The sequence below is a fragment of the Pseudopodoces humilis genome, chromosome 2 (assembly GCF_049639895.1).
Source record: "Pseudopodoces humilis isolate 2021_Gansu_Grassland_sample_001 chromosome 2, ASM4963989v1, whole genome shotgun sequence".
NCBI lineage: Eukaryota > Metazoa > Chordata > Aves > Passeriformes > Paridae > Pseudopodoces > Pseudopodoces humilis.
The window spans coordinates 65,756,487-65,779,803 of NC_142201.1; the positions used below are offsets into that span (position 1 = coordinate 65,756,487).

At 41.8% G+C, this 23,317-nt stretch overlaps 2 protein-coding genes across 10 annotated transcripts in view; one reads left to right on the plus strand and one right to left on the minus strand.

Annotated features, from left to right (window-relative positions):
* Positions 1-23,317, minus strand: part of NBEA (neurobeachin) — a 460,815-nt gene that overhangs the window by 130,991 nt on the left and 306,507 nt on the right. For all 8 annotated transcript variants that reach the window (XM_088067905.1, XM_088067892.1, XM_088067894.1 and 5 more), the window contains one exon: positions 18,259-18,395. In XM_088067905.1, the coding sequence (XP_087924031.1) occupies positions 18,259-18,395 (137 nt within the window). The remainder of the gene's footprint in view (positions 1-18,258; positions 18,396-23,317) is intronic.
* On the plus strand, positions 14,311-18,257 carry MAB21L1 (mab-21 like 1). Of its 2 annotated transcripts, XR_015774645.1 has the most exons (2): positions 14,311-16,145; positions 18,162-18,257. XR_015774645.1 is itself a non-coding variant. In XM_005516307.3 (1 exon), the coding sequence occupies exon 1, from the start codon at positions 14,497-14,499 to the stop codon at positions 15,574-15,576; it is 1,080 nt and encodes a 359-aa protein (XP_005516364.1). In that variant the 5' UTR covers positions 14,311-14,496; the 3' UTR covers positions 15,577-16,447. The 2 variants fall into 2 exon arrangements, 1 of the variants encoding a protein (XP_005516364.1); XM_005516307.3 differs by lacking the exon at positions 18,162-18,257 and having other exon boundaries at positions 14,311-16,447.

Sequence of the window (23,317 nt, forward strand, 5' to 3'; positions counted from 1 at the left end):
TCCACTGTGTGACTGATCAGCACATATGGAACATGGCAAACATTCTTTCCTCAGCACTTTTTCAGAATTTCTAGAAAACAGCCCAACTAGGCAGCCCGGTCCCACAAATCTGGGACACTACCAGGAAAAGTGGAAAGTAATGGCTTACAAGGAAAAACAAAAGTCTGCTGCTAACAATGGTGAGGTTAACAAGGTAAGAATTTAAAGCACCAAAAAAGCACCTCAACTTTTTTGCCAGTTATCGCTGCAGCTACAAATGAGTACTACTTTACTACTGTTTCCTAAATACTCATATGAAAAACTATTTTAATCTACCCATACCTGATAAGCATATCATATTCATTAGCCATGGAGTGGCACAGCATAAAGAAGTTTCTAGAATCAAGGTGGCTTAAATAATAATTTCTGTCGCAAAATTCATATAAAGTAGCAGAAAAATTGAAATAAAATTAATGCTGCTTACAGAAGAAAGCAAAACAGTACAAAGAATGAAAATAGAGCTGCAATTACCAGATTTTGGAAGGCCACACTCTGCTCTGAAACAAACTCTTCCAGAGACCAACTAAGACGAGTTCCTGCACTGAAAGTTTGGTCAGTGCAAAAGAATGACATGTAAGCTTCAGTGACCCAACTACATCTGATGTCATCGTTTCAGCTAGTACTTGATTTGGACCATTAGTCTTAAATATTTTATTAAATGTTTAAAATTATATAGAACAGGTGTACTCTGACCAAACATGAGTAGATTACTTAGCAGCCAACATCACACCTAAAAACTGCAATATTTGACTAGCACAAAACCGTAATTCCAGTTAACTAGTCTTTAAATTTGTGCCTATCTTTCTCCAAGGAAAACAACTGCTTATTTTTAGGCATGGCTTTTCTGATATACCAGTCATTGTACTTTGTCACAGTCCTTTAACAGAGAAAACTTAAAAAGCCTTACAAAACATGCAAAATCCTTGTTTTCATCTGTGACATGTAACCTATCTGAGAATTTCAGTTATAAGTATGTGACGACAATTCAGCAGGCCTCTTGTAATATGGTAACCAGGTATTATGTGCTTCATCCCAAAAGTCAAAACCTATCACAATTGTATCATCAGAGAAGCCAAATCCAGGTCAGACTTTATATTACTATAAATCATCATGTAAAAATTTTCCTCAAAACTTTTGTATATGGAGGAAGTTCAGAACAAAGCATAAAGACCAAAACCAAATACTGCTTAGTTAAAACAAGTGGAGCATAACTGCTACTTTATGATACAATTGTTCTCAGCAAACCAGCCAGTTTCCAAATTGTTGCTCCAACACACATATTTATATACAGATATAGTCACACTCATCATATACAAACAGCACTTTTACCTTCTGATGGCTATTATCTCAGGTATATAACACTGCAACCCACAAATTTAGAAAAAAAAATGAAACCATCATCAGGCCTTCTGTCACTTTTACCTTCATGGTTATCAAGATTAAAATTAGGTGGAAATTCTATTTTGTTTCCTTTCCCAGTGATCCAAAATCCTACTGATTTTGAAAACTGCTATCAATACTATAAACTTCTGGGACAGGTTAGGGCACAGGTAATCTGCCATTGACTGCATCCTCTTGCCTAACATAATAGCTAAGGAATGTTATCTCACACTATTCACTCCTCAGAACTAGAGAAGAACTTCTCACCCCCAATGCTGCTAATGTTGTCTTGAGACATCCCAGGTTGCATTCACAAAAACAGATTAAAACAAGAATTCATACTCGGTAACACTATTTTGTCTATCATGCAGCCAGTAAGAAGGATGTGAACTGTATTTTCTAGTCAGTTGTTTTTCCACCTTACAAAATGCTTTTTTATTAAATGTATACCAAAATAAGTATTTATCCCTTCTCCCATTCCTACAAGCAGTATTATAACTTTTAACATCTCCTTTTTTCTTTTTGAAAGAAGAAAGAAAATTTTGTTGAAGTACTGAAAAAAAAAAAACAGAATTCTAAAATTCTTTCAAATTTGGATACAAAGTTAGGAGTGAAGATAGAAGAAACTGATATAACTGAAAACAGATATAATTGATGACTATCATTTCTGAACACTGATGACAAGATACTTATAAAGACATCCAGCGTCCTTGGATAGCTGAGAATCTGGTAGATGAAGTGACAAACCCTGAAGTTTCTGTGCACACCATTACTCTATGATTTCAGAGGTATGTTAGCATCTTGAAAAAAAGATTTTTAGAATAATCCTGGCAAAAAAAAAAAAAGTATGTATCCTTCTTGTATAGTAGATGAATCCCACTAATATCAGTGGATTTACTTGCCTGAGAGACTGGTAAGTCAAGATAAATTAGCGTGAGAATGATAGATCTAAGGTTAAATAAAGGTTGACACCCAGGCTTCAATAATGAATTTTTGTTGTTGCTTGATGAAACCTGCAAAGCTACAAAGGCATTTTCTTCCAACTTTTAAATCCATCTTTCCACATATTCCACAAATATCACTGCCTATCAAAACTCAGATTGTATAATAAAATCTGCTTTGTTAAAAGGTATGAAGGGAACCTAACCTTAACTTATGGGGTTCAGAGAAACTCTGAGCCATTTAACAGCAGTACATCTAAGTGGGTTACTGCAAGTCTGGAAAGAGTAAATGACTAAACAAGAGCTATAAAAAAGTCAATATCCCTGAAGTTACAGATCCCATTTATAATTTCAATCTGACTCTGTATTTTTAAACAGATGTAGCCAGCCAATATCTTTATAATTAGTCTGTGGTACACTGAATAGCAAATTTTCTCTGATGGACTCAATACCACATGCTCCCATACATGTCCAAAGTGGAGGGCACAATATAACCATTTTACAGAACTCTCAGGAATCAGACAGGAGCAGAATAAATCACTCTGTGAACAAGCTGTGTACCAGGCTTCATTAGTTATAATTACCCCCAAAATATGCTCAGCAGAATGCACACGTGTCATCTGGGAGTGACACACAATAGAGTGGGCAACTTATAAACTCCTCCAAGCACAGAAAGAGTCCATAAAACAACTGGCTTGTGCATTTGGATTCATGTGATAACACCTCCTATTGCATAAGCCACCAGATGACACAGATGGGGCAAATCCAAACAAGGAACATTTCTTTTGTATAGGCATTGGACTTCATTTGATGCCTATTCAACCAACAAGCTGAGAAAGCCGAGTATGAAACACTAGATCTTTGTCTTTTTCATTTCCCAGACTGCGCTACACTTGCTAAAAATAATAAAATGTATAGTTTTAAATACTTTGAACATAATGACTTACAGAAAAGAAACACAGTGTAACAAAACAAGACAGGATGTTAAATTTAACATACTTGGGCAAAAACAAACACTCCTCCCCAAACTTCAACAAGAAACATTTCTAATATAATATTAATCACCATCTCCCTTTCACACATCATATTATCAAAAGAAATAAGTGCTGACTGAAGCTCTTTGAGAACACCCATATCAGCAATGAGATCTATTATTTTCTGGAAGAAATAATATTAATTAGTATTATGTTCATGAATCAGATTACCTTTCCTTTAATGACTACTACAGAATAAACCACATTGCAATTATTGCAACATTTATCTCAATTTTCTCTGTAAATTTGTACATTTTTTTCTTCCTCCCATACTTTCTGCAAATCATAATAACTTTTTGTACCTGGGACATTCCTCCTGTCCTCACTATTTACTTCTTTCCATCCATATAGCATAATATTCCTGGTCATCTCATTAAAAGTCTTTCCCCATCTTTTCTGTAGTTGTCCATTATTGCCCAATGCTGAGGAGATGTGTTCTTGGAAAATACTGGTGAAAATACTTGTTTACTGTAATAAAAATAAGCTCTAGCACAAAGGGAAACTGATATTCATATGCACTTCATATGATATTCACTGAACAGACTGATTTAATGGCAAATATAATGTTCTAGTTAAACATGTTCATATATGTCAGCATTTTAATATAAACATGGAAGTATGTATTGTTTGGCTGTTACTCATGTAGGATAGTGCATGTGTGCACATACTGACATGAATGTGCCTATGCCTAATAACTTTTAAGTATTCAAGTATAAACACATGGAAATAGACACATAAAAACGCAGACAGATGTATGTGTGCGCATCCAAAAATTACCCTGCACCTTTAAGTGGCATATTCAGTGCTTGTACTGTGTTTCTGAAGTGCTGTTAAAGAGCTATGTAACATCTCCACATCTGTTAGCTACTTTTAAGACAACCCAGGAAGGAACTCCAAACGTCTGACTGTAGAATATATTTAAATTAGCAATATTAATCACGTGACACTGAGTTTTGTGAAACCACTGTTACCCACAGAATAGATACTCGGTTATTTTGACAGAGTGGAATCCAGCTGAAGTTCACAGACTTAGAGTGGTAACATGAACTGCCACAGAGAGAGCTGAGTATATCCAGAATACCTAAGATCAATTAAGGTCTATTACAAATAGCATCCATTAACCTGTGATCTGTCAGATCTGTGCATCAGTAGCACTGTGTGGATGTAAGCAAGGACAGAATTTGTCCCACTTGGCCCCATTTCTGTGTAGTGCAACCGAGAGGTCAGCTTCAGCATTTATGCATTCAACGACAGCAAACTCCATAGAGTGCTCACAGGCACAGTGGCAGCAATTTCCTATTTTTAAAAGATCAGAGAAGCAAAAACGATTTGCGAATACAAGTTCTACAGTATTATTTGAAGTCATTGCCTTTTTTTCTTTCCATTTTTCCCCCCTTTTTAAAGAAACAGATATTGAAACTATCCCAGCTAATAATTTCATTCTGACACTTGAGTTTAAAAGGTTAAGTTACTATCTGAAGAAAGGTAATCTGACTGCCTTTCATAGCAGCCTGCAAGCTCTGCAATCTGCATAGAGAGGGGCATTTGTCATCATTAGCTGAGCAGTGACAGCTGGCACCTAGGGTGTCCCAGATTTAAGAAGTGGCAAAGGCACTCTTTTGCCTTAAGTTGCCATCAAGTACAGCATGTTTCACAAGAAGCAGTATTTTCTTCTTCTTCTTATGAGAATGAAATAACAGCAGTGAATGCATCTGTGTTTTTTTCAGCATGGAGAATTGGCTGATATACAATTAGCAGCTGCCTTTAGACAACAAGACACCAGGTTTATTCTGTGAGCAAATATCCAAATCATGTCACTTGAAAATAAATACAATTGGCTTAAAATTAGGGCAGTATATTTTCCTTCAGAGATATTTCAGACTGATTGATTTGTAGATTTTATTTATGGACATGACAAATAGTGAATAAAACACAGTTTTTAACTAGACGTATAGTACTCCCACTCCAAGCTAGGAGTGCCTAATTGCTTAAACCAGACAGGTTATTAGATATAGGGAAAAAAAATAGTCCTATACTGGCATACAAGCTAATGCAGTACATTAATGCTCTGAAAAAATACCTGATGGAGCACTATTTTAATAGCAGCTTTAGAAATTTAAATTATATTCTCATAGTGCATTTAATACCTAAATTTGATGCAATATTTGTTTTTCAAAACAGTTCCATGAAATTTTGCAAATGTTTTCATATTTAAGTGTGTATTTAATAAATGGAATGGGTTAGAAGTCTATGAAGAAAGTTGTTTTCATATCACCATCAATAATTCCATCTATGAAAGACTGAATAAATGGTTTACAAACATTAAGAGATCATGACTTGGTTGCTTTTACAAAAACAAAATGCAAAACTAAAAATAATATACCTTGACATTAAACAAGCAAACAAACAAAAAAAAACCCACCAAAACAACCAACTAATACAAACCAAATAAAACTTAAAAAAGCAAACACGAAAAAACCCTCATTTCTCCACAGTCTCTCAAGTTTGGAAACATAACCCATACTGCTAGATTTTGCATTATTATGTAAAATAGTTTTTCACAAATAAAACTAATTTTTGTGTTAATGTAAAATCTATGCAAATACATGCAGTCATTTATCAGGGAAGCTGACAAGCATTCCATATTGGAGAGGGAAAATGAAACTGCCTCAAGAATAGAGGCAATTAATTATTTCTGTATTTTCTCTTCCTCTGTCTTGAGGCACAGAAGTTATCCATCCAGTTAAAACAGCAAATGAAATAAAGAGATTTTTTTTTTTATTTAAACACATATGGCTTTTGCCTGCAATACTGATCACCACAAGGCCTACAGATGCCCGTGGCTAAATTGTACACTGGCAGATGCACACAAGGGAAAACTGTGTTAATGCAGCGTGGTGAACAAAACAAATGAAGAACTGAATTTTGGGGGGTGGGGATAGAGAGGACTTTTTTACCATGCTGAGATACATTTTGCCTACAAAGGGTTGATTAGGTTAGCCATAGGTTTAGCCTAAAAAGTTTCCTTCTCATCCCCTATGTCAAAAATCTGAATATACATACAGAAGAAAACATCCATGTAGATCCATGCAGTTTTCTAATGCACAGATTATAAATAATGGACTTGCCAAGATAAATGGTTATATTATTTCATCTTTACAATTAAGGACTAATAATATGTAATGAACGTACTAACAGAATATAATGAGAAAACTGTTGTCCAACATACTTGCTGTCATTTTTTACCTATTTAAAGAAGCAATGTCTTGAAGCATAGGTGAAAATGGCAAGCATGGCAGTCTAGCATATGCCATGTACTTGCCAGTGCTTCAGAGGGCTAGTAAGAATTCTGCACTTATTAATTGTTCCTTTTGACAGGGTTCTTTAAAAAAAAAAAACGAAGTGAAAATTTGAGCCAGTTAATTCCTGGAAATAATTTGCAGAAGAAAACAAGAAGTAGAAATGGTAAAATATTTACTGAAAATAAGATAGAACCATGTTGATCACAATAACTTCTATCTTTGTAGGCCTATACACACTGCGTAACTCCACTAAAATCAGTATTGACCTTAAAAAAAAGTAAAACCTCACCATTTTTGCCCTGAAAGTTTTCTTTAATTTTATAAAATAATTATTTTGCATAAACTAAAACAGTAAATAAGTAAGATTCGTAACTGTGAACTCATAAAGATATCTCATTTGCCTCATCTAAAACTACGGAGTCTAAAGAGACAATACTGTCACTATCCTAACAGATACATTGTAAATTTTTATCTTCTTTTCAATACCACTAATATATTATAAATGATAACTGTCTAAAAGGCAAAATCTATTTCAACTATTAAAAAAATTGATGGCAATATTCCTTTAAAATAAAGTAAATAAAATAAAATAATAAAAAATAAATGTATTTCCACAAGCCAGTATTTCTCTTTCAACAATTTGATTGGATATTTATGAAATTACAAGACTATATGCTATTTCTATAACCTTTCTCATTTCAGGCACACCAGCACTATGCCACAAAGGATCCGCTTCTTTATATTCTGTCCTAGAGCTGCCCTAAAAACCTGCAGGGAAAAGTAGGAAGGACAGTAGGTGATGTAGATTAAATTTCTGAATTCAAGTGCTCTTAATAGAGGGCTCAAATTTCCCCTAGATAAAATATTGTGTTCTATAATGACAATGTTCCACCAGAAAAAAAAAGTAAAAGTTCAGAGTGGTGGTGGGAAAATACTTTAAAGGCCAAAAGATCCAAGTATCATGTTTTTCCTGAGAAGATATCACCTCTTCGTCCTTAAATAATAAGTTGGTTGACATGTTTCTATTACAGTTATAGTTAGGATATTTTTAGGAAGAATAAGTATTCTTAGTGAGTAGGTTGCTTGTATTTAAGATTACTGAAAGACTCTGTAGCTTTAGGGAGTTTAGAAATAGTCCTGAATATGTGAAAGTAGATGAAAAAAATACAGTTTTAATGGAGATTCTGAAAGCATAATCTTTCATTTGTTTCTCTGAATAACCTCACCCTCCTCAGAAGGGTTTTAGAGTATATTGGGGGGGCATTTTTGTGACAGCATGTTGTGAAAATATGGACAAAACAGCAGTGTCCCTTCTCAAGAAGCTATCTTAACACTATGGCTAAAGCACAATGCAATTAACAGGGAAGTTCTGCTCGACAGAAGTGTAGATATTTGAGCCAAAAATATATTTCCTCACCAATGCGTGCATTTGATACATTAGATATTTTAGAGGCTCACTGTATCTCATCCTCTTCAAATGTTAACCTCCAAGTGTTTTGGCCCTGATCCTGCCCATGATATCATGGGTGCTTTTAGGCTCACAATGAAGTGCAGACAGTTATTTGCAGGATCAGGGCCTTCATAAGGTTCAACGAAATGTATTAATCACTTACGACCAACTCACTCAACTCCTCCCTTCACCGTTATTTGGAAAGAAAATATTGGAGAGCTATACACTACATTAAAACTTAAATAAGTCTGCATTGAAATATGTTAGGTATGTCCTTTTATAGCTAAATCAAGATGAAATCAGTTACACAGGTAATTTACCATACACATGTAATGGTAAAGAAAGAGGAAAGAGTTTCATTTTGAGTTGGAGGGACATAAGATGCTCAAAGTATTGACAGCATGAAAATTAGCAATAAGCACATAATATGACCAAATGTATACAGAAACTCGTGCTTGCTTGAAACTTCCTATTGGCCAGTGTTCAAAGGTGTTAAGCAATGTCTTCTCCTAATTTCAGTATCTTCAGCAGCTATCGATGAGACGATGTAGTTTAGTTTGCTAGTCAGTATGAAACCAGCTTACAGAAAAGCACCAGCCACAAAAATAAGTATGTTCAAGACATACCATCCTCCCATTTTGACTGGGCTAATAAGATGCTGAGTTACTCCTAAGACTCAGCATATTGTGTGATACCATAATTTATATAATGGAGCATTTTAAATGCTCCCATACTTCAATTTCAAGTTCAATTTTCTAACACTTGAGTCCTCTCTTGTATTTCAAGGCTAAAGTTACAGAGGGGAAAGATTAGTTTAGACATGAAGTCTTCAGAAGCTGCTCATCCAACACATACAGCTTTATTTTCAAGGGCAACGTTCAATATTTTCAGTCACTTAATCATATACAGCAACAGAGAGTAATGAGAGTTCTGCAGTGCTGGATGACCCACTACAAATGTAGTAGATTAAAAGGCGCTAATCCCCACTGATTCCACACTCCTCTAGCAGTTCAGCAAAAAAAGAACATTCTCCAAGATAGAGATCTTTAAAAAAAACCCAACAACTCAATGTTGGACTAATTAAATAAAATGCTGTACTATAAGGAATGTCTGCATTTGGAGAGATGATGGATAAGTCAACCAAATGAATAATTCAATGTATTTTTTTCCTACTTACATGTTTCTGCAATTCTAGCCAAAATCACAGTTGTGCAAGCTCCGTGTTTACTTTTGAGACATAACATTTTAGAGAAAACAAATCAATTACTGTTTCTTTCCTTTAACAGATTTCAGATTAGAGGAATTTAAAGCATTAACAGTTCATCTGTAAGACCTAGGATGACCAAGTCCAACAGTAATACAAACTCTCTTCATGTTTTTCTTTAATTTTTAATAGGAAGCAAATACACACAAGTAAAGTTTAACAATAATGAATGTTAATTGTGTAGTGTAAAAGGAACTATTTCATAATTTCTTAAAAAACAATTTAAAAATTTGCAGAAAACTGTTCACAACAGAGGAAAAATGCTTGTGTACCAAAATATGCAGAGCTTGATACCCACAAGTCTTAGTAATGAAGTGTATAAATTTATTAAAGTTGCAATTTTGAAAACATTATAACAACTTACATTTAAACTTTTCATTTGTTACTAAATTTGAAAGTAGAGGCAAAAAGTAAACTATAAAATAAGAATACAGCAAATTGAAGGTACTGTCAACTTCTATCACAAAAAAAAAAAAAAAGATGCTGCCTATTTTATAAAATGTGACACATATAGCAAACCCAGCACAAATATCTGTCTTTAGTTTTCTTACTTGAAAAAAAAAAGTGAATTTATTGTTGCTGGCAGGATGATATGGATGAAATAACCAGGAAGAATTGAGGGGGGAAGGGGAGAAAGAGGAGCCAAGAAATCAGATACATTCAATGAGCCTTCAAACTCACTTCAGCAGTAGGGATAAATAATTTAATCAACTCAGCTTCATTTTTTTTTTCTTCCTACATCCCTAGTGCAATTGGCAGATATTAAAAAATAAAACTTTAAAATTCATGAGCAGTTGTGTGTGGAGTACCGCTATATAATAAGAAATATAAAGTGATATCCATGCAAGCCCTTTTTGTAGATATGCATCTTCATGTGCATTTTAACTCACACTTTTCACCATATGAAAAAAAAAATTATTGGTTAAATTTATATGTATGGCAACTTTTTTTTTTTTTTTTTTCCAAATTGCAATTTGGGGATGTGGGTGAATACAAAGATTTTCAACACCATTTGGCTTTTTGGCTAACATGAGCATTACGACAAGACAATGTTTGAAAGATTTGAAATAACAAGCAGAGCTCAACAAATACTGTTATAGTACCCCCTAATTAGGGGAAATATCTGGAAAACAGCAATTTGGTAAAAGTCACCAATATCATATGGTACCATTATCATGACAAATGATCAATCATCATTTTAATGAGGTGACTTTAATCCCGATTTTCCAAAACAACTTAATACTCAATAAACCCAGTAGAAATAAAATTCATTGCTGAAAAAGTGCTCCTTTTGCAGTTTACCAAGGATGCATTAATAACTACAGAGAAAAATTAACTGCAGTAAGTGGTCAGAAGCTTTGAAAAATATCTATACTTTCATATCACATATAGTCACACAGATAATAATTTTCGACATCTAAACCAAACTGACTTCTTGTCATGTTAAACGATTGGATCACTTCAACAGCCACATTTCAGTGGTGTCCATAATGCCTAAATATACAAATTTTTAAACTATCAAGTGTTTGGTGTGCGAAACAAAATGATGGAGCAGAGTTAATAGCGACCTTCAGTGTTAACCACCACCCAGTCAAGCCTAAATCTAATATTTCTCATACCCACCGAGATACAATAAATACATATAACTTGCATTACTTAATATCATAGCTTAATCTTAGCACTACACATAGAAAACGCTGATTTAGTATCTAAGACGTACTTTTTGTTTAAATTAATTTTGCCACGATATGAATGTTACGACTTCTGACAGCTTAAAGGTACGACCTTTCCATTTTGCCTTTGGCAGCTGGAATTGCCAAGCTAAAACCCAGGGGGCAAAAATAAGCAAAACCCGGAACATCCCCATCGCTAACGTGCAGCTCTGAGGCTCCTGCATCTCTGGGAAGTTGAGGGGTGCCCCCACCGCAGGAAAGGGCTGTTCCCTCGGCGGAAAGGGAGGAAGGGACAACCTTTTGTCCGCCCGCTGTAACTTTCGGTTTTACGCAGCGCTGGTCTGTGACCCTGCGAGAAGGGGATCTTTGACATTTCCATCCCAAAGAAGCCGACCCCGACACCGCAGCACCGGTCCTTTGGAGCCGGACGGCTCCGGGACCAGCGGCCGCCGCCCGGGGCGGGAACCGGGGCCGGGCTGGGGCTGCCGCGGGCCTTCCCCCGCACCAGTCGGTCCCCGGGACCCGCCCGCCGGAGCTGGTCCCAACTTGATCGCTTTTCCTTCCTGTGCACAGCCCAGCCGAGCCCTGCTGCGGCCAACGCCGCCCCGGGTCTGAGGGCACGGCGCGACCGCCATCGCCCCCGGCCCCGAGGGGCGGGCTGCGTCGTGCCGGGCCCCATCCTGGGGCAGTGAGGCGGGATGTGCCGGGCCCCCTCCTGGGGCAGTGAGGCGGGATGTGCCGGGCCGGAGAGGTGCCTCCCCCTCCCCGCCCGCTGCCGGGGCCGGCGGCGGTGCCGCCGAGCCGGCTGTGCGTGCTCCGGCCCCCGCGGCAGGGGGAAGAGGGAAGAGGGCCGACCTTGGCCCCTGTCGCCGAGCAGGTTGCCCGCGCAGCCGCCGGTAGGAGCGGCGGGAAGGCGGGCGCCTGTCCCCTCGGACCCAGCCCGACCTCCGGGGGGCGCCTGCCCGGGGAAGGCTGGGGCACCCGGCCCCCGGAGCCCGCAGCGCCGCGGCCGCGCACGCCACCGCCCCGCGGGGCAGGAGAGAGGCAGGGAGGCGGCAGCCCGGGGGACGGCGGCAGAGGTCCTCGGCGGCGGCTCGGGAGGCACCGGGGCCGGGCTCTCTGTGCCGCTGCCGCCGCCGGAGCCACCGTGGCCGGGGGGAGGCACGCGTGTCCCGCCCGGCGCCCGGCCGGGAAACTGAGCGGAGGAGGGAGAGAGCCCGGGAGGAAACTGCCTCCCCTCCGCCCCAAACAGCCAGAAAGCGGTCGCCCTTCTCCCGGCGGCCAAGGGCTGCGGCCGAGAAGAGGTAAGCTGCTTCGGGACGACCTGTCACCTGCAGTTTTTCAGCGACAGCCCCAGCCCTGCTCAACTCAAGAGCAGGAAAGGATTCCGGTAGGCTTCCTTCTCGGGAGCGGCACGGGAACACCCATATAAACCGCTAGACCGAGGGGGCCAAGAGCACAGTCACAAATTCTCCGCTATGTGCAATAAAGTTGGTCGCACTCGTACGCTGAATAAATGCCGTGAAATGTTCTTTGTGGTATGACTTCTCCTCAGCGACTGATATGCCTGTGACAGTTACTTTAGGAAAAGGTACTCGGTCAGTAGTCTAAAGAGTCCAACCGATAAAAAGCTTTGACGGTTTGTTTTTTTCATTGGTTTTTTTTTTTTCATATATACATAAAATTTAGGGCTCTCTTCAAGTGAAGCTCAGTAAATGCTGTGAAGCCGAAGAGCTTACCGCTCCAGCTTATTTGCAAATAAAGGTCTCGATTACCAACACTTAAAGTACCGAAGGCGGAATTTGCTAATTACACATCACACAGGCGAAACCCCAAACTGTCAGACAAGCAAGCCAGCATGTTTGCAGTCGCTAGCGTGCCTCCCGTGTGCACATTTACTAAGCGCAGCTTGCTAGCACAGCTCGCTGTACGATAAATCCTCCAGGTTTGAAATTAATAGGTACTTATAGTGCGTCTCGAAAAGCAGCCGAACATCCACTCCTCACAACACATCAGAACGCAATACAGAATATAAAAACGACGGTAAGAATTGGCAAAGGAGATTTACCGTCTATTTCTGCTACTTGATTTTTGGAAGGAACGTGAAAAAGACCTGACAGATATATTTAGCGATTGATTCTCCCTTCATAAGGTACAAATACAAAAAGCAAGGCAGAGACAATGCCAAAATGCATTAAACCTCAAAATCGATTAGAACCCATCAGAAGATCCTTTAAAACAATACAAATCGTGGACTTCTGAGCGATATTTTATTCCAAAGAACACTAAATTTGCCGTGAATCCGCTGCCTTGGTCAGTGGCCGGTTCACGAGCGGAAAAAAAAAAAAATAAAAAAATTCCAAACCTACTTCTCGCTTGCAGTTACAGACAACTATCAGGAGGGAAAGGACAGCGTGATGTGACGCCGAGTGGGGGTTAATGAATTTACGCCAGTACTCCTGCCCGAGCGAGCCCGGTCTGTACTCTCTAGTTGATGGATGCCCATTAATACACCTGCATTCACGTCCCGGCCATGAGGAGGAACGCAGGGATTCAGTACTGAGCGGCACAGTTTTGCCAAGTCCTCTCGTAACGTCAATACCCTTCAAGTTACACCCAAAGGAGAGCGATTTCTCTTGATTTCCGAGTGTACAGAGGACCGGGGAGGCTTTTCAGCCAGTAACCTTCTACCTTTCTGCATGTGCCTGCGTGTGCGTGTGTGTGTGCGTGTGGCTGTGTATACGTATCTATCTCCTAGAGAGGGATTAATTAGCCGGGTTTGAGCTGAAAGAGGCTGCAGTGACGAGCCCAGTGGCGATTGGCCGCCCGCCTGCCTGGCCCTGCCTTTATAATTTCCACACGAGTGCATCTGGGCTCTTATACAAACCAACAGCCAGCTTCTTCTGACATACACACACGGCACTTTTTTCCACCATCTGATTAACCGCCCTGCATACACACGGTGATTACTACGGGAAAACATAAATAAATACGAAGAGGTTTTATTATTTTGACTACTGGAACCCTCGCTGTGTCTCAGTGCAACTTTTGTTTTTTCTTGCTGCTGGGAAAGGTGCTGCTCTCGATGCTTTCCTCTCACTCACGGACCCTTTAAAAAAAGGGGAAGGAAAAATATCGCCCCCTCCAGTCCCCCGCCTGCTCCCCCCTCCCTTCCCCCCCCTCCCCCCCCCACCCCCCCCGCCACACACACACACTTCAAGACGGCTGATCTAAAAAAGCAGGAAGAGAGCATCTGAGGAGCAGCAGCCCCGGCGCATTTTGAAAAACATTTGTTACATTTCAGAGTGCGGCAGCCTGTTTCTCCTCTGAAGTTGGCTCCAGCCTTAGCAGCCGCATTGGATCCCACAGCCTATTGCGAGACTCCGGTATACAATCCGGATCTCTGCCCCAACATGATCGCGGCCCAGGCCAAGCTGGTGTATCATTTGAATAAATACTACAATGAGAAATGCCAAGCCAGGAAAGCTGCAATCGCCAAAACGATCCGAGAAGTCTGCAAAGTGGTGTCGGACGTGCTGAAGGAGGTGGAGGTGCAGGAGCCTCGCTTCATCAGTTCCTTGAACGAGATGGACAATCGCTACGAGGGGTTGGAAGTCATCTCCCCCACGGAGTTTGAAGTCGTGCTGTATCTTAACCAAATGGGGGTTTTCAACTTCGTGGACGACGGCTCCTTGCCGGGCTGCGCTGTGTTAAAGTTAAGCGACGGGCGCAAGAGGAGCATGTCCCTCTGGGTGGAGTTCATCACGGCGTCTGGCTACCTCTCCGCTCGCAAAATCCGGTCCAGATTCCAGACTCTGGTGGCTCAAGCCGTGGATAAGTGCAGTTACAGAGACGTGGTAAAGATGGTGGCGGACACCAGCGAAGTGAAGCTGAGGATCAGGGATCGGTACGTCGTGCAGATCACTCCCGCGTTCAAGTGCACGGGGATCTGGCCGCGGAGTGCTGCACACTGGCCGCTTCCCCACATCCCCTGGCCGGGACCCAACCGGGTGGCGGAGGTCAAGGCGGAAGGCTTCAACCTCTTGTCCAAGGAGTGCCACTCTCTGGCCGGCAAGCAGAGCTCGGCCGAGAGCGATGCCTGGGTGCTGCAGTTCGCGGAAGCTGAGAACAGACTGCAGATGGGCGGCTGCAGGAAGAAATGCCTCTCCATCCTCAAAACCTTACGGGACCGTCACCTGGAGCTGCCGGGCCAGCCCCTGAATAATTATCACATGAAGACTCTGGTTTCCTACGAATGCGAAAAGCATCCCCGCGAATCGGACTGGGACGAGTCGTGCCTGGGGGACCGGCTCAACGGGATTTTACTGCAGCTCATCTCGTGCCTCCAGTGCAGGAGGTGCCCGCACTACTTCTTGCCCAACTTAGACCTCTTTCAGGGCAAACCTCACTCGGCCCTGGAAAACGCGGCCAAACAAACGTGGCGACTGGCTAGGGAAATACTTACCAACCCGAAAAGTTTGGAGAAACTTTAGAGGCTAACTATAAAACCGGGCTGACCGATAAATCTGCTAATTTCCCGATGAAGTTTAAGATGCCTGTTTGAAAAGTCATATATTTCCACTTGACAATGCAAGTAATATTCTCTTTTAAAAAGGAATATAGCTTAGGCTCTTCACAAAGAAAAGCAAATGAGAACAGCAAGCATCGTTCCTCTTCGTCACAGTTTTGCAGTTCCCCGTGGGGAAAAAAACAAAAAGGAAAAAAACCAAACCAAAACAAAACAAATAAAGAAAGGAAAGTGTGCTACCTGGAAAGGAAAAGTTGCCGTAATCTGATTGTGACCATTCTGCCTAAAAACGGTACCAATGGATTATAACAAAACCCGGTATTTTTATGTAAACCTTCTGTGAGTAAAAGCTATTTGGATATGCCACCTGAACAAACCCTAATGTACCTTTTAATTTGTATCAAATATTGTGATATCACATTGTCTTTGAAATTGTGGATGTTGGTGTTTTGTGATTTGGTGAACAGAAGTTAAATTGCCATTTTGGATACTTCAAGAACATTTTCTGCTAAAAAGAAGATACCATTTAAAAAGGTAGATTTTATCACGGTACTTTTGTTAATTGTCTTTTGAAGTGTCTGAACTTAACAAGTTTACATTTTTCGTTTCATATATATTGCTTGTTCTATTTCTAACATTCCATAAATATACTTGAAATGTTATTTAAATATATTCAAAAGAAATTTGGATTCTGCTTATATAATAACGCTTGAATATTGGAATTATATATTTGAAAATGCACTTGAAATACACTGGATAATTACTTTTTGTGATTTAGATTTTAATTTCTGTTGCTGATTTATTTAATTACAAGCTAATAAATGAAGTAAAATGCATATGGGTAAGCGTTTCAATATTGGATCAAGTTCTCCACTTGAAAAACCAGGGACAGATATGTTTTGTGGATTTTGCCTTTCTGTGGATAGTTGCTTAAATCCTGTACAGCAGAAAACTTAAGGGCAGACTCCTGACGTTGCATTTTGAATAGTTTTGTAGAATAGGGAAATAGTGGTTGTACAAACATATTGGAATTTAGCTCCAGATCACCATCAGCAACTGTCAGACACCAGCGTACTTATTAATACAGTTACACTTTTTCAGCCGTCAGGAAAGAAGTCTGTTTTGAGGGGTTTATTATACGGTGCTGTTGTGTTTCTGCTGGCTTTTGAACAAAGCTGAGGAAACACAACGTAGCTGTGAAGCAGTGTTTTGAGTAATCAGTGATCCTGATAAAACCAGCAATTTGGTGCAGGTACTAATAAAGCAGAAAATAAAATTTATAGGTGAGAGCCAGCACCAATAAAGTGAACAACAATATTACTTCTGACCTCCAAATCCGTTCCGAATGTGATAAGGCTGCCAGTTGCACTCCCAGAAATCAAGCCCCTGAGCTTTCAGAGATTCATAAGGAATAATGTGCGTGCTTACAAAACTGCACGCAATCCAAAGCCGCCTGTGTGTACCGCACTGCCTGGTCCCTGTCAGGATGCATTTCTTTAAAATGGCTTTTAAATCAAAACGCACATTAACAACTCGGATTTTGATTAGGGTCCTAATAGTCAACAAGTGCTGAAAGAGGCCGATCGCCTGTGTGACATCCACTAGCAACTATTTCCAGCGGGTGCACTTTAGAGAAACTGTTATTTATACCCAGAGATTGGAAGAGAAACTTTTTATCCCAGCACTGCGAAAAGAGTTCCGAGTTTGACAAATTTTTCGCCAGAGAGAAATCACTTCACTGCAAACGTATTCAGACAAGGAGTTTTCTTGGAAATTATTTATAGTATTTTTGCATAAAAAAAACCCCAAACCTCAAGGTCTTTGTAAAAGTACCTCCTCTATTTCCTCTCTTCCAACATTTTCCAGAGCAATAGCAAAGAAATAAAGCAAGGGAGATAAGAATAAAAAGAGACGCAGACGAGAGGAGCGCCCTGTTAGACACATCCCTTGCGTCTGCCCCCTCCTCCCCCGCGTGGCATCCCCCGCACCGTCCCCGCGGGGAGAAAGCCACGCAAAGGTTTCCGCTCAAGTCACGCACCCCTGCTCTGCTGCGGCTGGGCTGGAGGTTTTCACCGAAGGGAGGGGGAAGGGGGGCGGCGCTGGGGAATTGGTAGTAGTAAATGACTTCAGGAAAAAAAAAAAACAAACCAGAGCTTTCCCAGGAACCAAGTCTTCGGTACATGTCTATTCCAACCCCCCCTCCCCATTTTGTTTTTCCCCCCAGAAAACAAACATTAAGTTTCATTTCAGCAGTTACAAAGTGTTTACAAAATGCGCCGTATTTTCTTACGTGGAAACTAACGTTTTTGAAATAACGGGATTCTCCGATAACCTCGGAAGGCGTAAAACCCTCCGCTGTGTCTCGGGAAGGCTGCGGGCTAGGACGGCTGCTCCCTCCGGGGATTTCAGCGCAATTGGCTTAACTACTAAATCTGACCACGTTCATACAAAGGCACCGCGCGAAAGGCTGCTGGAAAACGCGCACGCTGCCGTAATAGAGGATTTAACATCATTAATACATTGCGCCTTTTTTTTTTTTTTTTAATGCAGCAAAAGGCGGCAGACAGGAGCGGAGTTTGGAATGAGGGTGCGGCCCCGGCTCACGTGTGTCGGGACCGGGGACCGGGACCGCGCCCGCCGCACTCACCTTGGGGTCGATCTTCTTGAAGGCCGAGTCATCCTCATCCACCTCGAAGTAGATCTCTGTGGTGGTGATGGAGAGCGTCCCCTTGGCCACCACCACGGGGGCGATGAGCTGTGCCGGCGTGCTGAGGACCACGGGGCCTGCAAGGCAAGGGCAGCGGCGTCAGGTTGGAGGCGCCCGGCCGGCCCATCCCCGGTGGCCCTTCCCTCCGCCGAGCCAGAGCCCGGCGAGCCCGCTCGTAAACCCAGTTTGTAAACGCCGTGTTCATTCCCCTCCTGCCCGCGGCCAGCGCTTTGAACTCCGCGGCCGGGGCACAAGCGAGTTTGTGAGCTCCGGGGTTGCGAGATAAATCACAGCAGCGAAATTCAGAGGGGTTAGGGTGAAAAATAGCTGCCTCTCAGAAGAAGGTCCCCTCTCTTTTCATGCCCTTTTGCTCCTCGTTAACACTATCACTGTTTATGTGCGATAGCGGCAGCTCGTTCCACACCGCTTCGATCTGGCAGCGCAGGGTCCCCGCGGCGGCCGGGCCGGGCCGGGGGCGCAGGGCAGGGCAGCCCGCAGCCCCTGCCCGCCACAATGACCCTGCGAGGCCTGGGGGCATTATTTTAAACTCTGGATTCAACCTCAACTCGGACAAGTAACGCTAAATGTCAGGGGTGTTTGTTTAGTTGTTCGGTTTCTTTTTTTTCCCCCCCACCTATTTCAATACACCCCACACACAAAGGCATCGTTACAGTTAAATACATTTACGGCAAGATATTTTTTGTTTCAACTCGCTGCCGCTTATCCTTTTGAAATTACTGTATTACTTCGCTCAAATATATTCCCTGACGAGACGCTTTCACGGGCATTGAAAAGATGGGATGGGGAAGACCTATTGTAAAAGGCAGCCTTCTCCACCCAAATTGTTAGATTTTAATTCAGGAAAACAAAACCAAAAACAACCCTTCTTTAATCCAAAAGACAAGAGGATCGCTTTTTCACTATCTTATCTTCAATATCAATGCAATCTTCTGTTAAAGCTGACAGCGGCCGTGTTTGGGCAGCTTACTTGCTTAGAAGAAAATATATATAAAATACTCTTCTAGATTTAACCACGAAAGCCTGTGGGATTATTTATATACACGTACATAGACAGACAAACATACATGTACAAACACGCGTCTGACATATAAATAATAAAGCTCCAGTATTGAGAAGTATTGAGAAGCTGGGTACAACACCTGACTGATGCACCTTTTAGGACCATCTCAGGAGGTACTAAACAGGATTTGGTTTTACGCAGCTAAAATATCTCCCTTGCACTAAGGGGATTCTTGTTCAGAGGGCAGAGAGACGTGAGCCTTCCGCTGCCTTTCCCGGCTGCTCGCCCCTCCAGCAGCGCCGTGCGGGCGCTGGCGCGGCCGAGCCGAGCCCTGGGCTGCGGCTCGCACCGGGGCCGAAGCCTCGGATGAGCCCTCTCCTCCTCCCGCAGCACTGCCCGCACACTTCCCTACCAGCTCTTGTAAGCAGCACTTCAAATTTTTACTCACTTGGCCCAAATTACTCCTGTCTAGGCTCACCTAACTGTCATGTTGTTAATGCTTTACTTTGCTGTAACACCCAATTTGAGCCCTTATTGCACAATATTTTGTCATTTACGTTGCAAAATAAATAAAGAGGAAGGCAGGGATTGCTGTGCGTACAGGGGGAAGCTAAAATGCACAGTTTCATTGACAGCTTTCAGCAGCCCAGCGTGGCAGACGGGATAATATTGATACAAACTCTATTTTCTTTCATTTTATTGTTTTCCATCTCCTAATAACCGAGGTAGCCTCTTGACCCCAGTCAGCTGATCGGAATCACATGCGCTGGGCTTGCCTTGCTGCTCTCCCAGTCTCGACTCCATCTTCTCTCCCTCCCTGGGCGGTGGGAAAGGAGCCGATCCGAGCCGGGGAAGCCCGGCTGCAGGCTCCAAAGGGCAGGGTGATCGATCCGAAACGCCGCTTTAAAGCCTCATCAATCTTCATCTAGGTTGCTCAAGTAATTACGCCCGATTCTCTTGTACGATTACAAGTGGATTTGGGTTTCTATTCCCCAGGCCCTCTTTCTTTGTGTTTACAGAAGGGGGGTCTGGGCAGCCGGCGGTTCCCTGCCCTGCAGAAGCACTTGCCCTCTCAAGCAGAGCGCCCTACCCCTCCTGTGGCCCTCCTCGGGCACACTCGGCCCGGCGCAGGGTGATGGGCTCCCGGGCCTTTGTGCGGGGAGAAAAGTGCCTTCGAAAGACGCGTCCTGGAAACGACCTGATATTCTATCACTTTAAGGAGGCGTTTGTGGGCTTTGCTGAATCCCAGAAGGAAGAACATCAGTTTAATCCAATTACCTCTTTTCCCTGGTGTTGTGTGGCTAAAATAAAAATAAAGCCACCGCTATTTAATGGCCAAAAGGCCAAACCCTATAATCTGCCATTCAGGCGAAGACAATGGTGCACCTCGGTTAGCGGGTGATGTGCCCTCACAGACTGGAGCGGGGGCAGAGCTGCAAAAGCAGGGGTGAAACGTGGAGGGAAAGGCAACAGTCACTTCTTAGCCCCTTATTGAAAGCAGGGGAAATTGGGGGTTTCTGGCTTTCTACTCCTCCCGAGAAAAGGCTCCGAGCTCCCTCCCAGACTGGTACCTTGGCATCTGCCCTGCATTCTACTCAAATGACACCCTAGATTTGTTGCAAGGTAAACATGTCAGAGGTATCGCAATGCGTCAAGGAAAAAGCACTGTCGTACTTTCCAGATGAGAAAAGGTTTTCTTGTGTTGTTTCCGGGGGAAAAAAAAACAAAACAAAAAACAACAAACCCAACAAAAAACCTAAAACCAAAAAAGCCCCAAACGAACAAAGAAAAGAAAAAAACGCAAACAAAAAAAAAACCCAGAAAGCAAATAGCAGTCACATTATGGGATTTCAGGAAAGGGGGGGTTCAAACTAAGTTTAAAAAAATCTTTAAAGAATTTTTCTCTACTTAAAGCACAAAAAGAAAAAAAAAATCGGTATTAGCAGTGTTTCATTTTTACACTTGTCCTTTGGAAATCTCCAATTACAACTTGCAATTCCATAGCATGTTTAAGGAGCACTGAATCTTTTTGTTGTAGCCTTCAGGGAGCAAGCCAGCCACTGAGAGAATACGAAATTAATCCACTACAGCTATAGAGAGAGAGGATTATGTTTTAATCCCCTTTGGGACAGTCTCTGGATTTTAAGTATCCGATATTAAAATGTTTACATAGAGCATAATCAAAATAGCGCAGATTTTCCATATGGCACCGAGCTATCGAGAAGCTCTGGGTCTCCTTCTCAAACCCAATTGAGAATCTAATGAAAAAAAAGCTGAGCACACCTGAGCCAAGAGCCGCGGGACGGGACGGGCTCATTCGCATTCGGGAAGGATAACGACCTTCGGCTCCAGCCTCCGCCCGGCCCTTCGGCGGTGGCGAGCTGCGCTTTTCCAGGGGATGTAAATATTCATTTCCAGCGCTGCTGCGGCCCGGGAGAAGGCCGGGCTCGGGGCTGTGCTGCCCGGGGGAGAGGCACCCGGAGCAGCGGCACCCGGGGATGCTGCCGGGCGCTCCCCGCCCAGCGCCGGCACCGCAGGCGGCACCGAGGGCGCTTCCCTTCCCGCTCCGGGGGAAAAGCCAACCTGTGGCTGCCTCGCTTCGCCCAACAAGCTCATGTTTGTGCAGGGGACCCGTGTCCAGGGTGCTTGTCAGCTCTTGGGACTCTAAGCAAAAGCATCACTCTTTAAGGATCGTTTCGTTGCCTCTTCCACACCTCTCAGAAGTGATCGGGGCGCCCGAAAGAAGAAAGGCAGCCACCTACCAGAGATACCCTGGCCTCAAAATGAGCCCAGAAATCATTTCAGACTCACTCTTCAAATGGTGTATTTTCCCTTTTGCCTGGTCCCTGTGGTCAGCACATGTGATTTACATTTCTAAAATAAACTCTACCACACATCTACCTTTTAAAATAATATTTTCTTTCCAAAAGTAAATGATTGTGAAATTAGAAGGTCCCAGTGAATAAAAGTGAATAAAAGCAGAGTCTAACTTCCCTTCTCCTCTGTGTATTTTTTGTTAAACAGAGACTTAATTCCCTGTTCTTGTAACTTAGCTCTTGTATTTTTCAAATTCAAGTAAAGCAAATCAAGCCAAATGAAAAGTTCCATTAGGTTTAAAAGTTTGCTATCCACTAATGCAATATCAGTAAAATTACACCTCTTAAGGAAAGTTGCTAAAGAGTGATGTTTTGAACTTATTATTTCAAACATTTTCATTTTCATAAACTGTCATTTTTAGCTGTAAGAGCTAAATATGTATTACATTAATGACCCTGAAAATGACACTGGAGGTATATTTGCTAAGAAGATTGGGCACAATTACTCCTAAGGAGGATAAGGTATATGCTTTTATATGCTGAATTATGAAACAAAGAAATTTACCTGCAGCAGGCCTAAAAGTCTAACTTTTAAAGTAAAATTTTTGTGATAACCCATAAAGAAAAAAGTATTAGCTGGGATAAGTACTTTGAAAACATATCCAATCAGCTCAAACAATTCAATTTTACAATCTATTGGTAATCGCTCTGAAAAAAAGATGGTTGATGTTGGTATATTTAATTTTTAACTGATGCTGGTTTAAAAGAAAAAAAACATATAGATATTTTTTTCATATACATATATTCAACACAGATTAACTGAAACCAATACTTTTACTATGTAAAATAGTTAATATAATTTACATTTTGTAATTTGATATGACATTTAAACAAGAATTTTAGATAATAAGAATAATAACTAAAAATCACTTACAAGGTGCCTGAAATGAGACAATTTCCTCAGCACTTCAACTGTAAAGCCAGGTGTATTTGGCATGGAGTTGTATTTGAAATGTATAAAAATCCTTCTACTTAAAAAAACAACTTAGATGTAACACATGAACAAGCACACAAAAACTTCAGTTTCTTGAAAGGAAAGTCACAGAGCACGGAAGTAGAAAGAAAGAAGTATAGGTACTAGAATCCTTTGGGGAAAGCTCTT

Bases quoted from the DNA above. Each gene is read 5' to 3' on its own strand.
- MAB21L1 (XM_005516307.3), top strand. From the start codon at position 14,497: ATGATCGCGGCCCAGGCCAAGCTGGTGTATCATTTGAATAAATACTAC.